The sequence below is a fragment of the Daldinia loculata genome, assembly GCF_022478755.1.
Source record: "Daldinia loculata strain CBS 113971 unplaced genomic scaffold F4817scaffold_6, whole genome shotgun sequence".
Classification (NCBI taxonomy): Eukaryota; Fungi; Ascomycota; class Sordariomycetes; order Xylariales; family Hypoxylaceae; genus Daldinia; species Daldinia loculata.
Window position 1 is genome coordinate 813,302 of NW_026054860.1, and position 15,479 is coordinate 828,780.

General features: G+C 47.9%; 5 protein-coding genes across 5 annotated transcripts; 2 read left to right on the forward strand and 3 right to left on the reverse strand.

Moving 5' to 3' along the window:
- The first annotated feature begins 733 nt into the window (after positions 1–733).
- Positions 734–1,872, forward strand: F4817DRAFT_242783 (uncharacterized protein). Its single transcript, XM_049299061.1, has one exon. The coding sequence runs from the start codon at positions 864–866 to the stop codon at positions 1,794–1,796; it is 933 nt and encodes a 310-aa protein (XP_049162542.1). The 5' UTR covers positions 734–863; the 3' UTR covers positions 1,797–1,872.
- Positions 1,782–4,124, reverse strand: F4817DRAFT_327407 (uncharacterized protein). The gene has a single exon (XM_049302025.1). It carries the CDS (start codon positions 3,498–3,500, stop codon positions 1,950–1,952), a length of 1,551 nt encoding a protein of 516 aa, XP_049162543.1. The 5' UTR covers positions 3,501–4,124; the 3' UTR covers positions 1,782–1,949.
- A 233-nt stretch (positions 4,125–4,357) lies between these two features.
- Positions 4,358–6,033, forward strand: F4817DRAFT_327408 (uncharacterized protein). Its single transcript, XM_049302026.1, has 2 exons — positions 4,358–4,747; positions 4,805–6,033. The coding sequence occupies exons 1-2, from the start codon at positions 4,474–4,476 to the stop codon at positions 5,734–5,736; spliced, it is 1,206 nt and encodes a 401-aa protein (XP_049162544.1). The 5' UTR covers positions 4,358–4,473; the 3' UTR covers positions 5,737–6,033.
- Positions 6,034–6,555: 522 nt separating this feature from the next.
- F4817DRAFT_242815 (GroES-like protein) lies at positions 6,556–8,290 on the reverse strand. The gene is made up of 3 exons (XM_049299062.1): positions 7,901–8,290; positions 7,450–7,820; positions 6,556–7,386 (listed from the first exon to the last, which is right to left on the reverse strand). Exons 1-3 carry the CDS (start codon positions 8,009–8,011, stop codon positions 6,561–6,563), a joined length of 1,308 nt encoding a protein of 435 aa, XP_049162545.1. The 5' UTR covers positions 8,012–8,290; the 3' UTR covers positions 6,556–6,560.
- Positions 8,291–13,328: 5,038 nt separating this feature from the next.
- On the reverse strand, positions 13,329–15,220 carry F4817DRAFT_356628 (vacuolar protein sorting-associated protein Vps17; the record flags this gene model as incomplete). Its single annotated transcript, XM_049305811.1, has 3 exons — positions 13,329–14,200; positions 14,251–14,704; positions 14,756–15,220. 3 exons carry the CDS (start codon positions 15,218–15,220, stop codon positions 13,329–13,331), a joined length of 1,791 nt encoding a protein of 596 aa, XP_049162546.1.
- Between the last annotated feature and the right edge of the window lie 259 nt (positions 15,221–15,479).

A 15,479-nucleotide genomic window follows, 5' to 3' on the forward strand; every position in this document is an offset into this window, starting at 1 on the left:
GATTTGAGCCTAGCTCGCCTGATGAAGATACCGTCTATTATCATGCGGTTATTCGTATAGTCAAACTCGACGCTTCTACGGCGCCCTTTCATATAGTGTATAATCTAATCAAAATTCCATTGGGTATATTAATAATCTTGCCCGGGGCGGTGAACACTAACAACTGGCTCTGGCTCTGGCGCCACGAATCAGCGGCATCTTCAAGCTGCGAGCGAAATGCATTGACGTTACTAGATAAAAGACAATGATTCGGTCTGAGTATGCTCTCCAGTCAGATACTTAGGTACGCTTGGGTTAATTTCGCTGCTGTAAATAATGGAAACCTTTCAGTTCAGGAGGCATTTGGCGCCTTGCGAAAGCGAATGTTGTCAGAAAAGGGTTCTATCTCATTGTCTTGAGAGGAGCCTATCGTACAACTATAAAGCAGCTATAATTAGACTACGCATAGCGTGTATAATCCAAGATTTACCATAAGAGCCATATTCAATACTCCTTTGTGCGGCTCTTAGACAATAGGGGTTACATTCTTTGTATATGCTGTCGTGAAAGCTACTATTCACAATCCACTTGTTGGTATAGAGAAAGACATCAGATTAAACAATAGTATAGAAATAAGAATCGAAGAGAACCCTGTTCTTTATCTCTTAGAGAGGCTCTAGTCTAAACAATGTCTTCTTACTACTAGATGCCTCCTATTTAATGTGCTAGGGCGACTATCCATCTAGAGACTTCCATAAATCAACCAACGAAAGAACGATACTTGCATACGAACATATCGAAGCAGAAGTAGAAACCTGACTCGATATTAGAAAAAGGTAATTTTATAGCATTTTATTCTTTAAAGTCGAAAAAGAAAATACATCATGTGCAACGGAACGCAAACCGAGATGTCCTGTGGACACGTCCTAACGCACTACAAGCAATACTGCGACGAGGGACGCCGGAAACCGTGTCCGCAGCCTGAGCTCAGTGTACCGCGCGCTTACCTCGAGGACTCCTGCGCCGAGTGCGACCCCATCTACACGTCGAACCTGGTCCGCCGCGAGCATCGGGACCGGTACACGGAGCTCATGGACCAGGTGTACGCGCATAAGCGCGCAGGACACATGGAGGAGGTGAAGCGGCTGTTGGAGCGTATGGAGGTGGTGCAGCGCGCGGCGAACATCGCGATGGGTGAGATGCGGTATTTGTGCTCGTCTTCTGCTGATGTCGAGTACCCCGGTGGTGGACCCGATGCCATAATGCCTAGGGGCACGAGTAGGTGGGTTGATGGCAAGTGTGTCTGGGAAGAGGACGTACCGTATTCCGTTCCGGGAAGTCAGCGGCATAAAAGAGCTGCTCCAAAGCAGACGCAGGTGGAGCAACAAGAGCTGCCGCGGATCTCGGGCCCGCCGCGATTGCGTTCGACGAAGAAGGAGTACGTTGATCCCTTCAAAGCGGAAACAGACTTCCAGCTGCAACAGGAACAGCAACCCAAGGTGAGCCGACCGCCACGTCTACGGACTAACAAGAAATACGCCGGCCCCCGCGGTGATAACGTAGTAGTCTTCAACGGAGAAGAAGGCGAGCGCCAAGCCCCGTCAGTGCAACCCCGTCTCCGGCGATCGAAGACGTATATCAATAAGCTTGATCATGCTAGCTCTACTAGTCAAGGATCCGAGGAGTCCTTGGATAGCGATAAAACGGTACGTCCTATTGTACGTAGCTCGCATACTAAATATGCTGCGCCAAGAATTGACGGTGAGGAAGAAGAAGACATTTGGCTACAATTAGCCGAGAAATGCGTGGTAAAATGAGATGGCCTTCGTAGATTAATAAGATACTGTGCGCATAGCATCGTACATCGGATAGATAGAATACATACTAACAATCTCACTCCTTTTAACCCTACACTTTTGTTTAACTCTCAAACGTGACATATCCCATTCTCCTAGTTTCTCACGATTCTCCTAGGTTGAGTTGAAACCATCCGGAAGATTTACCTGGCCCAGCCGATTTGCGATATCTAAAGGCTTCACAACTATTTGATCTGCAGAGTCGGAATCATTCTGGCTACTGGCTTCTTGAATTGCTTTCTTAACTTTCGTATACTCTTTAACACGTGTGGTAGCAAGTTTCCCTGCTCTTCGCCTATCGGTCGGGCACCGTAGAAGTGGGACCTGAATAATGGCCGCGAAGACGTCAAAAACCTTCTCTACGGGTACGTTATGTCTTTTCGCGACATCTTCGAATGGGAATTTCTCCTGGCACGTCTCTGCAACATCTACAATTAAGTTTGGTGATGGCTTGCGATAGGTAGGTTGGATAAGAGACGCTGGCGGTTTCACCGGGTTTAAGGCCGTGGAGGACTGGGCTTCACCAGTTGCTGAAGTTGATGAAGGTTGAATTTGGTCATTGATATTTGTGTGGCCTGGCCTAGAATTCTTCTCGTGGACTTGATCTTTCATCTGCGATGGCATCTGCGATGGGCTAGCCATATGAGTTGGGACGGTAGTGAAATTGTTGCTATTGATAGGCATCATGATTGGTGCGAAGCCTGGACTAAGGGAATGCATGCTGTTTGGACCCATAGCCATCATTTGAGGATGAAGATGCTGACTAAACGGCTGATGGCAGGCGATGTGTGGAAGCATGTGATGTGGTACATTATGAGGGAACATAGAAAACCCTTGGAATTTCGCAAGATCTGCTTGTTGCCGCATTCTGGCGCAAACTTGACACGGCCGCTTTGTTGTATCTGACCGGGTAGTAATATGAGTGGCATTATTCGACGGGGAACCAACTCGTGCAGATTTAGGGGTCGCCAATATTTCAGCGTTTGGTACTGGGGGCGGCGGCATGGCTAAACTCTTCGGATCTGCCTCTTTAGGCAACCTATCTAGCATAGGAGATGATGGGTGTGTATGGACAACTGACGCCTTGAAAACGTGTAGTTGGTCGACTGTCGAGGTAGGATTCAGTGGATTTGTAGAATGTGATTCTGGCTGGGCTGCATTTTCGCCCATTGTCATATATGCCATAGGTGCCACGTCAAATCTAGAGCCTCTAGGGCTGTTCCCATTGGAATTGGCACTCAGCATTGCTGGCGCAATTGTTCGTGGTAACTGCTTGGGCGAGAGCTCGGGTGAGCTTGGAGGTCTCGGCCCGCGAGAAGGTTGGTTGAGGACGAATCTTTCCAGTACAGGGAGAGACACACCTCTTAGCATAGAGGCGAGTTCCATGGTATTGAAATCTGAAGGGAGGCCAACCATGCCTGTACTAATCCGTCTATCAGAGTCTTTGAGCTCGGTAGGCTGGATAGAAACGGGCGGCATAGGTGTGGTAGGCGTTGTCGATATATTATGTTGCTGGACCGTAGGTTTTGGAGCTTGCTCGCTCATCTTTCGCCTCTTAACAGGCTTGGATGATATAAATTGAACATCATCGTCTGATCGTTTCGCAGGTATAACTGACCTCGGGGCAGAAGGAAGTGAATAGCATTCGCTAAGGGGTCCCGGCATATCTGAATACCACGTGCTTCCTTGAGCTTGATGCTGAAGACTCTTAGATATGTATTGCTAGGAGTGAGGTTTGCTCATAAATTTGGGACCAGCCGATGAAACGGCAGATATTAGTTGCTCGTAATAGTTCGAAGGGCCCGAATCACCAAGAAGAGAGTAACGATGCCAGTCATCCAAGTATTTGTACAGAGCAGATTCGACCAGTTTAAAATAGGTAGGATTTACTAAGACAAAAAGGCTATCAAAGTCAAAGACGAAAGGGACGTTGGACCTCACAGAACACCATTTTGTCTCTTTCAAAAAGCACATGGTAGAAGAGCAATGGGAAGAGGCAGATCGAATCTCTATCCAGTCAACGATAGTCAAGGAGAGGCCGGATAAGGGATGATCTTGTGCACTTGCACGATATTTCACGTAACTTGTCTTGAAAAGAGAAAAGAATACCAATAACAAATGAGAATATGATCGAAAGACCTGTATAGAAATAGTTGAAGACTACTTCTCCATTGTACAGGTGATGACTAAATAATAAAAGGTATCCGTAGGTGAGTCCTATTCACCTAACCAAGTAGATATTCTCATTAACATAGAATACCTCAGGAGGTTGAAGAAGTTGTTGTTAATTCAAGAGAACATTTGGAGGGAATTGTTAGGCTAAGCTGGAGCATAGACCCCTCTAATAGGTACCTCCATACATGTACCCTGTCCCTGGTACGTACCTGTCTTAGATAAGGACCTGGACCTGTGGACCTCAGTTGAAGTGACGCAAAGCCACAACGCACCGCCAACGCCAACGCCAACGCGGGGCATCCCTACCTAGAGGCAGGTACTGCTTAAAGGTACAGCTGCAGCCTTGCGATAACTTGTAACTTACAATAAACAATTTACCAAAAAAACAATTCACCAAACTAACTTCACAAATTCCATTCTTGTTATCTTCCCCATTTGGCCCGGTTAAGCATTAATCAACAAGATGGGTGTGGTGGATCCAAATCCTCTGCTTTCATCACAGAAGTCTTCAGACTCTGGACTCCAGGCCGTTCTTCACCCTCTTGTCCTTCTCACAATCTCAGATTACATCACACGACATACCCTGAGAGCGCAACAGGGGCCTGTAGTTGGCGCTCTAATAGGACAACAGAATGGAAGGGAAGTTACTATTGAGCATGCCTTCGAGTGTGCCACTATTGCTAAGGATGGCAATATTGTTCTTGATGCCAACTGGTTCGCACAGCGATTAGAGCAGAGTAGGCTACCCTATCTATTTACCATAAGGTCATAGTTACTGACTGTGAATTATATAGTGAAAACAATACACAAATCTCCCCAACTCGATCTTGTCGGCTGGTATACCGTTTTGCCTAAGAGTGGTCCGACTCCATCCATACTCCCTATTCACAACTGGATCCTATCGGAGCACAATGAGTCGTCTCTACTACTCGGATTTCATCCCGAAGAGGCTGTCCAACAGGCAGCAGGAAGCAAGCTCCCCCTAACCATTTACGAATCCAACTATGAGGTTGATGAACCGAAGGCAGATCAGGGCGAGGACAAGGAGATGCGAGACGGAGACCCCCCTCTAAAGTTGAAATTCAGGGAGCTACCCTATTCGGTTGAGACAGGTGAGGCGGAGATGATAAGCATGGATTTCGTGGCTCGAGGTGCTGGAAACGCCACGGTGATCGAGCCCAGGCACCAGAAGAAACCAGAGTCAGACCCGAAGGGCAAACAGCCTGCGAAAGCGACAGAAGCTCAAGATAAGGACGAGAAATCAGAAGAGCACATCTTGACAAGCGAGGATGAGGAACTGATTGCGGCACTCACGGCCAAGGCAAATGCTATCAAGATGTTGCAATCTCGCGTTAACCTTCTCACAACATATCTCGAACGACTACCCCCGTCCTACCTATCTCCGAACAACGCGACAAATCTCTCCGAGGGTCAACAGACGACTCCTTCCCATACAATCCTCCGATCTATACAGGCCCTCGTCAACAGACTATCGCTATTAGTACCATCCAACACGAATGCTTACGAAGAGGAGATGATCAGCGAGGCCAACGATGTACACCTGATGGAGCTCCTAAACGAGGTGCTCCAGAGTGTCACGGAGGCCCGCGATGTCGGCAAGAAGCACAGTGTTGTTGAGAGCACGAAAGCTCACTACAAACGAATGCTAGAAAATTCGACACCCCTAGGCTTTGGTCATTCTAACCCGGGAGACCTTGCGATTTGATAAGTGACATAGTTGTTAGGGGATAGGCGTCCATTCAAGACGAGGTAAACTTCGCAATATGGTTCTTTGCATCTGCAAGGCGTTTTAGAGGTTAGGTTAAGCAAGTTGTGTGTTGGGCAACGACCCAAAATCGAGTTACGACGGGATTATGATATCAATAGGTCTTTAAGTTAACAACAAGGCTTATTGAGGTTCACGATGGACTGAAAAAGTACGAGGCAAATGATTAATTGATTAGTTTATGAAACCATCGGGCCCATTAAAACTATATGACAATTATTGATCCGCTTCTGCTAGTCATCATGGTATTACCCCTCTGTCCGGGAGACTGGGGGAAAAAAATAAAAGTGAAGAAAAGTTGAGATTAACCAGCCGAGTCGCAAAGTCGGCATCCCCGGGATATAAACGACAGAATATCTGCACCCAATGCGAATGTTGCGAATCTCCAGTTCGCGCTACACCAGCCCAGCCTCAATGGCACCAGTCTACCCATCCCATGCCTTGTCGTAATGGAGCAAAGTGATAAAATGACAATAAAAAGATAAACACGTAAGGAAATATCTCGGCGCAGCCGGTGAACTGATGTCAGATGTGCTTCTCAGTTCGAAAATTATTGCAGTACTTTTCATTACCAGGCCATCAAGCCGTTCATAAAAGTTTTTGCTTCCCGAATCACCAGTACAATGTCGCCCAAGCTTCTAAATGCTTTTTTTTTTTTTTTGCTTCGTCGGTAGGTATTCTATGTTGTTGTTGCTTGAGTTCGTTTTTTCGAAAGAAAGGAGATAGGGGAAGGGTATCCATGATGATCAAGTAGACGAGGAGAATTAAGCCTCGATGACGACTTTCAACACGAGATTGCCGTCATCATCCATAGTCCTGCTAGCAAGTTCGAAAGCATGTTTTGCAGCGCCAAGACCTTTGAATCGGTGGGTTACCATGTCGTCGAGACTTGGTAAGGTGAAGCCAGCTCCACCCTGCCCCTGAGTAGAGAGTAGTCTTACGCCGGTTCCGTATGTGTTCGCATATCGGAATATTCCCAGGATATCTACTTCTCTTAGGTGTGCAGCAGACATTGGAATTGTCTGGATCGGTGTGCCCATACCCACCATGATGACTTTACCACCCGGACGAGTAGCGTAGAGGCTAGTGTGCATACAAGCTTCCTTTCCAGTACACTCAAACGTCACATCAACGCCTTCGTCTTCATCGTCGTTTTGTAGACTTAGCGGCGGCCTCGTCAGGGAGAGTATATCAGCCGCGAGACCTTTCGCGGTTTCGAGCCGGTCGTGAATTGAGTTGGAAAACAAACTTGCTGGGGTCATTACACCAGGATCTAAGGGGGTGGAGCTTCCAGAATCTGTGAATACGGAGCTGCTAGATGAAGTATTTGACGGATTAGGAACAACGAAACCATGGGTAGCGAAGCCCTTTTTCAGTGCATAGTCAACACGACCAGCGTCCACATCAGTAATGGTGACTGACGTGCAACCAGATTGACGTGCCATTGCAGCAGTCAAAAGTCCAACTGTCCCAGCACCAATGACCAGAGCTGTAGATCCCGGCGTGGGAGTAGCACGATTTACAGCATGGATAGCAACGGAGAGGGGTTCAAGTAGGGCAGCGGCTTCGAAGGAAACTTGATCTGGTAGTCTAATACAATAGTTAGCAACAGTATATAGGTACGAGATGGGCAAAATAGGGGTTCGCCCGTACTTATGACACCAGATTGCCGGATGATTTATCCTCTCCTGAAGAGTCCCCTGGTAGTGAGGGACACTCTTGGCGCTACTCCTAAATCGCATTTTCTTGCACAGATTATACCTGCCTTTTCGGCAGATGCCACACTGGCCACAAGGAACGCCAACTTCTAGAGCAACACGGTCACCAACCCTGAATCCACCGACCTGGGGCCCAACAGCGACGACCGTACCGGACGATTCATGACCGAGGGACAAAGGAGCGCAAGCACATAGGTCACCATTGGCGAACTTTTTATAATATGAGACATCTGAGCCACATATACCAGTGGATTTGATGGCAATTTGTAGTTCACCAAAGCCAGGCGCCTCGATACTTCTGACTTCCTATCGAATTAGGTTAATCCACTTCCTAAATTACGCTGATATGGTATAGGAGAGGGTCATGGGCATTAGGAACAACTTACTAATCGCAAATCTCGAGGCCCGTGTAAGACGGAGGCAGCAACCTTGTTTGAGTGTTTTGAATAAACGGGTAGCTGCATTGGCGCTACATCAGCCATTGCGGAGGGCGCCATTGTTAAGTAACTGCTAGTAGCGTGGGATGAAGTGGGATACGGGCTTAAGTTAGGACTAATTAAGAGCCTCTTAGATGTTTTAGACTATGAAGCACGGGATTAAAGCGTGGAGGAGAGTAGCAAATTTGGGGGTAAGTGAACAGGGGAGCTTGGGCTCTAGAGGGTAGATAGTCCAGGTAGCTCGTGGGATGATATGAAAAATCGAAGAAGCCGAACCAAGCCAAGCCGACGTGTTTTGATTCCCTTGATAAATAAAACCTGGATATAAGGAGTAAGAATTCGTGATCAAGATGTCAGCGAGTCTGACTTCAAGAATTCGCGAGGACCCCCACTCCTTTATGTATTGAGGTATGGGAAAACACCACAATAAGTTACTTGCGTACATCTATGTTAATTATCGTTAGGGTAGATCCTGGTGTCAGAGTAGAAGCCAGGGTCATGTAAGGCATTGTGTGAATTTTTCCAGACCCAGTCAAACGTCAACAAGTTATCTCAAAAAGCATAGAGCAGATTTCACAATCTCGGGAAATCATATGCAAGAAGCTAGCAATGATGCGACTATATCAAGTTCGGTAACGAGATCCCTGATGGCGCCTCGCGTATGGGTGTGGTGTAGTCGTAGGCATGCATTCTTGCATATCCCGTACCTATACATCCAATACCAACTATACTTGCAGACAAGGCTGGCAAGTTAGGACGTGGCATCACGTATGTATGAAATCGCAATTTACGGCACATGGTTGCACTTCACACCATGCCAACCATCGACCTCCTCATGCTTCTCGACGTATGTAGAGAAGTAGCTGAGATGCCCCATTGAGATGGTAGTATAGCTATGGCTCCGTGAAAAACTGGATATACTGTAATCTGTCCTTCTTAGGTGTGTGTGCAGTATACCTAGGCAAGTATCGATACCATCTAGTATCTACTCTAGGAAGTGAAAAGCAGCTCTCGATGCGGCGAATTCGGAAGTGTCTCCTAAGCGCGACATTGGGTCGAGATTGAATCAGTACTGGCTTCGGATCAGGGACTGAATATTCCTTAGACAGGACTCGAAGAGGGCTAGCGGGATCGATAACTCCACCAACACTGCGTCAGGAGAGGCTAGACTGGTTCTAGAGAGACTGACTAAAAGAGATGGGAGGTATTTCGCCGTCATCTTGATATTAAAAATTCATGAGATAATTAGATTAAAAGATTTGGGGAAGACCCTGAAATCCTGAAGACCCTGAAATCCTGGGATATCGAGTTAGTCCAATACAGATAAGGATATATGATTTCCAAACATACGGGACTGTCCCTCGGTCCATGCAATCGATCAGAATAGGTGTCTTACAGCATGTCAGAGTAAGAGTGGTGAGGGTAAGAGAAGATGTAGGGAATGAAAATTGAAAATGGAATTCAAAAGCGGAGCTTGGATTTCCTAATCGGGGCATCCTCGAAGCTTTGAGTATGCACTGCACCTACCTACCTAGGCAAGATACATATACTTTGCCTACCATGTATGTGCCTTCCAATAATAACATTGAATGTGATAACCAGTTTCATATGTATATATACTAGATAGCTTAATGATCCCGGAGCTAGGAAGGAACGTCGTCCCAAGAACCGTCAAGAACATTGAAGTTAAAAACGTCGTTGCCATCCAATAATCTTTAACTTGCTCGGTGGAACGTGGTGGAACATCATTACCACTTAAGTTAAATGTTCTGTCCGTTCCCAACTTGTCTTCTACTACCACCTACCTAAGAACCAACAACTTCCTATCGTATTATAACTATCGTCAATAGGACTTGAATTATCCATTCAACTAAAGGATCGGCTTTTAAGGGCCTAGACGTCTCTTGCTAGGTCCGTTAAGGAACTATTAGCCTAGGAGCACGCTGTCATGCTACGAACTCGTCTATGCGATTCTTCTCCAAGAATCTATTTTGCCGCTACCCCCGGGCCTGCAGCGAGATGCTCGCACATGGCAGCAGGGACGGCAACAAACGAGCGCAACGAAAGGAGCATCCCCTGTCTATAGTATTGTGTACCAAGTCTTCGACATTATCAACTACATACGTAGGTTAGGGTCGAACCACATGCTTGAGCGATGTGGGCTAGATTTCGTCTATTGCACCATCATAGCTTGGCCATGATGCGCTTACACACGTTGGTTAATGCTTATGTTCTACCTATCAGAATTACAGTTCCATGCCGTGTGCCTGAGTGTCGTCGACTTGTTTTTGGCACTGACACGGCATGAATATAGTATGCTCCCTACCTAAGCCGCATATTGCAACTCTCTCGTACCACAGGAACCACGATATCATTTTTCACATGTTCCATCAAATTTTCTGCAAAACTACGACATGCAAGAAAGAAGAAAAGAAAAGAAAAGCATTGCCAGCGTCGGCAGAAGGTACAGAAGCCCCTCGCGTCCCATTGGGAGTCAGCTCTAGGAAACACCATTATCGCAACCGATTCGAAACTAGTTCGGAGTTGTGGCCGGTATTCCTGCACCCAAGTGGTGATCAACTGCTGGGGCCATGTCGTGTTACTGTGACTCGGTTTTGCGCAGATCTGTCTGTCCATTGACGGAATTCTGGGCGCGCCTCTATGTAGCCAATTGAGCTTTGTCGACAGTCATTTCGGAAGCCGGAATGCTTTTCCCTTTACTACATACGGTATCATGCAGTTAGTATCTTATCATATTTTGCTAATCTTCGACAGATAGGTGATGAAATTAGTCCCTTTGCCCCAATTGACTGTTTTGAGGGGTTCCGTCCCGCTGGACAGAATTGGAGAAATTGGAGATCATACATCCAGCTCTTTCACCATGAGCGTGTGGGTAAAGTACCTAATATTCTAAGATTGGTCTAGACCTAGCAATACACCGTCTTTTGCTACTTTGTTTACCCTGTTTTCCGAAGAAGCTAGGCATATTACAAGCTGTCTTATTACTCCGTAAATGGATCTTCAAGATCCATGAGGCTACGCACATGCAACGCGACGGGGCTTTCGGGAGCAATTTCGGCGGTAGGGTTGAATAAGCTTCTCTACGTCAAGTTGTAAGACGACGGACGGGCTTAGAACTTCTCGGAACTGCAAGCATGTCTTCTCCATACACCATTATCCAACAGAAAGGACGCCGTGAAACGCCCGTAGGCCATGTCGACCGATCTCGCTGAGGTTGTGATAGGTCGTCGCGCAGCTAAGCTTTGTGCTCAAAATGGCTCTTCGATGGTGAAGTATATTTACCCCGGTCCTACTGATAATAGTCTGTTTTACTCCAGAGCATTCCAAGCTACACGCTGATAACGCAACGGTTAAGGTTGATACAATCCCAGTCTCCCAGTCTTCTAGCTAAAGGATTGCTATACAACCTGGGTGTCCTATACAGAGTTACATCCTACCCACAAGACCGGGCCAGCACTACTTAACTCCCCGACTTTGGCCATATCGACTACTTAAATACGATGATGTCGAACTACCGACGTTGAGGTCCAGGGTAGGTTACCCAGCATTAGCGGGTTACAAAGCTACTATGCATGTCCTCGCACAGTTCTCTAGCCTTTGGTGCTTATCTTGACATACCTGGAGTTATTTTTATCCCGCTTACATCTCTCTCAAGAGGTTTCATACCACATTTGTGTCGTATTACATGAATGATGCGAGGATGTCTGCTATGACGCTTGCTAAGCGTTCACCCCCGAACGGAGGTTGACAGCATCGCAAGCTAGCGAATTTCGGGCCGGCTAAAGGCCTTAATGCGTAGTAAATCAGCCACCTCATGGATCGAATGGCTACATTTGGATCGTGAATATACCTGTCTCTTAAGGATAACGCTATAACACCATGGCTCCAACGGCATCTTAATGAAGTAGCAACGAAGCCGATAAAAGCAAACGATATACCACAGTACCAGTAGCATGGCCGTGCATGTACGTGTACATACCTGGTATGTATACGCCAATTGTCCAGGGAGGCGCTGCATATGACCCTATACTCTATATCTTATTAGTATCCCTAACGCAAGTAAGTGTATGCAGGCATGTAAAGCATATCTGCACCTTGTTGGATATTGGTATAGCCGGAAGTATGTGACTACGCATATTCATCATCGCCACTTAGTATAGCGTCCATTTAGGAGTTGCGTTATGGAATTACTGCTGCCGCTGCCGCTGCCGCTGCCGCTGCCTCTGTTTCCATGCTTCCATCTTTGGTAGTTTTACGCACTACCCCCCCAACTTAACCCCACGATCAACAACATCGAGACTGCCGGCAGGCTATGGAAATCATGATCGGCTCAGCTTCGTCATAACTCTCGGTGCCAACTATATGCAGCAGTGTCCACTTTCGGCTGAGGAGGCAAAAACAGTTAGGTCTGACGATATATCCACGGATATAGATTGTAAAGCTTAACACATTAGATCGAAGTTTTTTAACCTAAAGGTTAGTATGCATAGGAAATATGCTATGCATGCATGTCTAGCTTGTGTAGCTCTCCTACACGGTTATCGAAGCAAGAAGACGATGATCCGAGCTCTCGAAGGCAGCGGGGGTACGACGATACTATATACTGCATTCCATGTGGTTACCCGATGACGCTATACATGAATTTCACATCAAGAGAGCAAGAATACGAAGAGGATAGTCGTGCCGGCACATAATTATATTGATCTTTCTAGGCTTACACGAGGATTGATTGGTGGTGAATCACCAAAAAAAATCTTTGCCACCTTATAGTTCCATATTGGTGTGAGCTGCAGATACGCACTATATAGGAAATACCGGCCGTCCAGAAAGATCTGACGAGAACCTGATGAACGTGCATGAGCGACGGCCGCATGAAACAGGCTACTGCGAGCGCCGTATCTTGCATGCCCATACTACCGTAGTGCGGCTGGGCACCGCAGATACCGTCGCACCGAAACGGTAGCCAAGCAAGCTTTTCTACGTCCGGTCGTGCTCGGAATATGATCCTACTTTCGGGGTGACACCAAGGCGTCGTAAGGGTTTGCTGCTCCTTACCAGGCACATATCTGATCTGTAACTTTTAGGACCACGGCCGAGGAACAGGCGAGAAGAGACCAACTAGCCAAGGGGGGCAAGCATGCAAGCTACGCTTCTGATTTCATTGGACGCCGAAAAAAAAAACTGCTCTGGGATCAAGGGCTATGGGAGGGGAATATCCCACGTACATACATACAATGACTACATAGGTATACGACGACAAAAGTTTTTCTTCGTTGCGGTGAGGGGAAAGGGGGCGATTCCGGCTCTTATTAGTAACCCGCTTCCCCGATAAGTCAGTTTCGTTTGTGCCAACATCTTAGAATGTGCTCGTTGCCAACCGGCTCGCAGCATTTCTGGCGTCCACGCGGTCCTCGTCATCCTCCTCTGTAAGGCCGGCCAGGCTCGGATTAATGGTGGTGCCGCTGAGCGCCCTCGACCCCGGGTGCTGCGCGTTCTCTCCGTCGTCGTCCTCGGCCACGTTGGACATGAAGCTACCCGACATACTCCTATTGTCCGTGCGCCGGGGCACGCCGCTCCAAGAGTCGCCCTTGGGTCCCTGGCTTGCTGCAAGGCTGGCGCGGCGGATTGTTGGGTGGGCTTCGCGCCCTAGTCTGCTTAGGCCGCCTGAGGCATCGATGGCTCTGATATCGGGCCGAACGCTCTCCAGGAGCGCGAGGGTGCGCCGCTCCGCCTCGATCTCGCGAGTCACGAACTCGCGGATGCTCAGGCGCAGATCCGCGGCGGTTCTCGCGAACCACTTACGACGCTCCTGCACTAGCGTTTGCGTTACTCTCGTTGTCTTCTGCGCTAGCTCTAGCTCGACATTTCTCGCTTCGTCTAGAGCGGTGATGGCCTCGTCTACCTTGTCCCGTCGCACGGTGTTGCTGGCTCTTAGCCTGTCTGCAGCGTTAAGCTTGGTCCTCGTGGTCTCCTGAGCTTGTAGGAATTCGCGAATGAGCAGTTGCCTGTTCGTCAGCGTTTCCTTGACGATGAAGGCATCCTGCGAGTGATACTGAAACGGGTCGCTAAGGGTCGTTGCTTCGGCAGTCGCCTGGGCTGCATGATAGTCACCCACCGTCTGCACGATCTTGCCGAGTTTCCGATATGCGTTTGCTAGACCTTGATGCGGCTCCTGAATGTGCATTGCGCCAATTTTGACGCCGAAATCGGACTCTGACAATCCTAGGCCTAATTGCCATGTTAACTACTGATAATCTCGTAGAAAAGAGTAGACGTACCTCTACGGGACTTGACGAGTTTGTCAACCTTGTGTCCCGCATCCATCGAGCCTAGATAGAATAGCTTCACTATTGGTCGTGCTTCTGCTAGCTCCGGCGTGTCGTCGGGGGGTGGTGCAAATTGCTTCAATACTTTCCTCCGTACACCTGTTGCTGGCTGCTTCTTCTTGACCATGGGACTATACCCAAAATCACTTTCCACAAACAAAACCATTTCGTCATCTCTCATAAGAACCTCATTACTACACACGTAGTTGAACCATCTCTGCATGAGAGCTTTTACCCTCGACTCGTCTTCGTCGGTTCCGGCGCCTGCCGATGTAACCGAAGGCGGCACAGCCGGGACTAGGGCATCGGGGTTGGCAGATATGAGGTGTTCAGCGAGTTTAACAAACTCGGAATGTAAACGGCGGACGTCGCGGAATTGGGTAGTTCGGAACTTAGGGATATTTGTCTAGAGAAATTAGTATTATAAGGCGCAAAGACTCCTAACGTCGAAACCTACATGTACGTCGAATCTCAAGATGGGATCTTTGCGACCCGTGCGCTCCAATCCTGTGATCTTTGCTTGCAACTTGTACTGAGGGCCTCTTGACCTTACTTGGGGTTGCGATTTCGGCGGTGTGCTCGGTTGAGGCTGAGGCTGAGGTTGCTTCGCGTCGGCTTCGGTAGGCTGCTCCTGTTGTCCTTCCGAGGGTGCTGATTGCTCTGAGGGATCATACGCTGACGTAGAAGCCGTGCTACTGGCTGTGTCTGGCCGTCTGAAAGCGTTAACGCCTGGGTCATCATGCGCGAATCCATTGCTCGAGTCGTTGGCTGTATATTGATATGGTAAGGACGGCGGTGGTTCGTTGCCTATAGAGCTGAAGGTAGATTCGTTATGGCGCGGTGAGGCCGCGGGTGATGATGATCCCCAAGGGGAAGCGCCTGCGGGATGCTCATCATCGACTATCGTAGAGCGGTAATCCATTGCGTCCTGAAAGAGAGTGGCGGTTGGAGGAAAGGCTGGAAGAAGTTGATAGGTCCAGCGGGAGAGTAGGATAGATTTAGATAAGGGGTCGCATTCCACAAAATTTACTGAGCGGCAATGGCTGATTGTAATAATCTGTATTTGCAGGTCTAAACTGCAACCTCAATGTTCGAGCTAGTTCATCAAAACTAACTGAGAGCAAGCAATGACTTAGAAGCTAGGATAATGAAGTCGGGATACGGGCTGCCTTCGCAAGTAC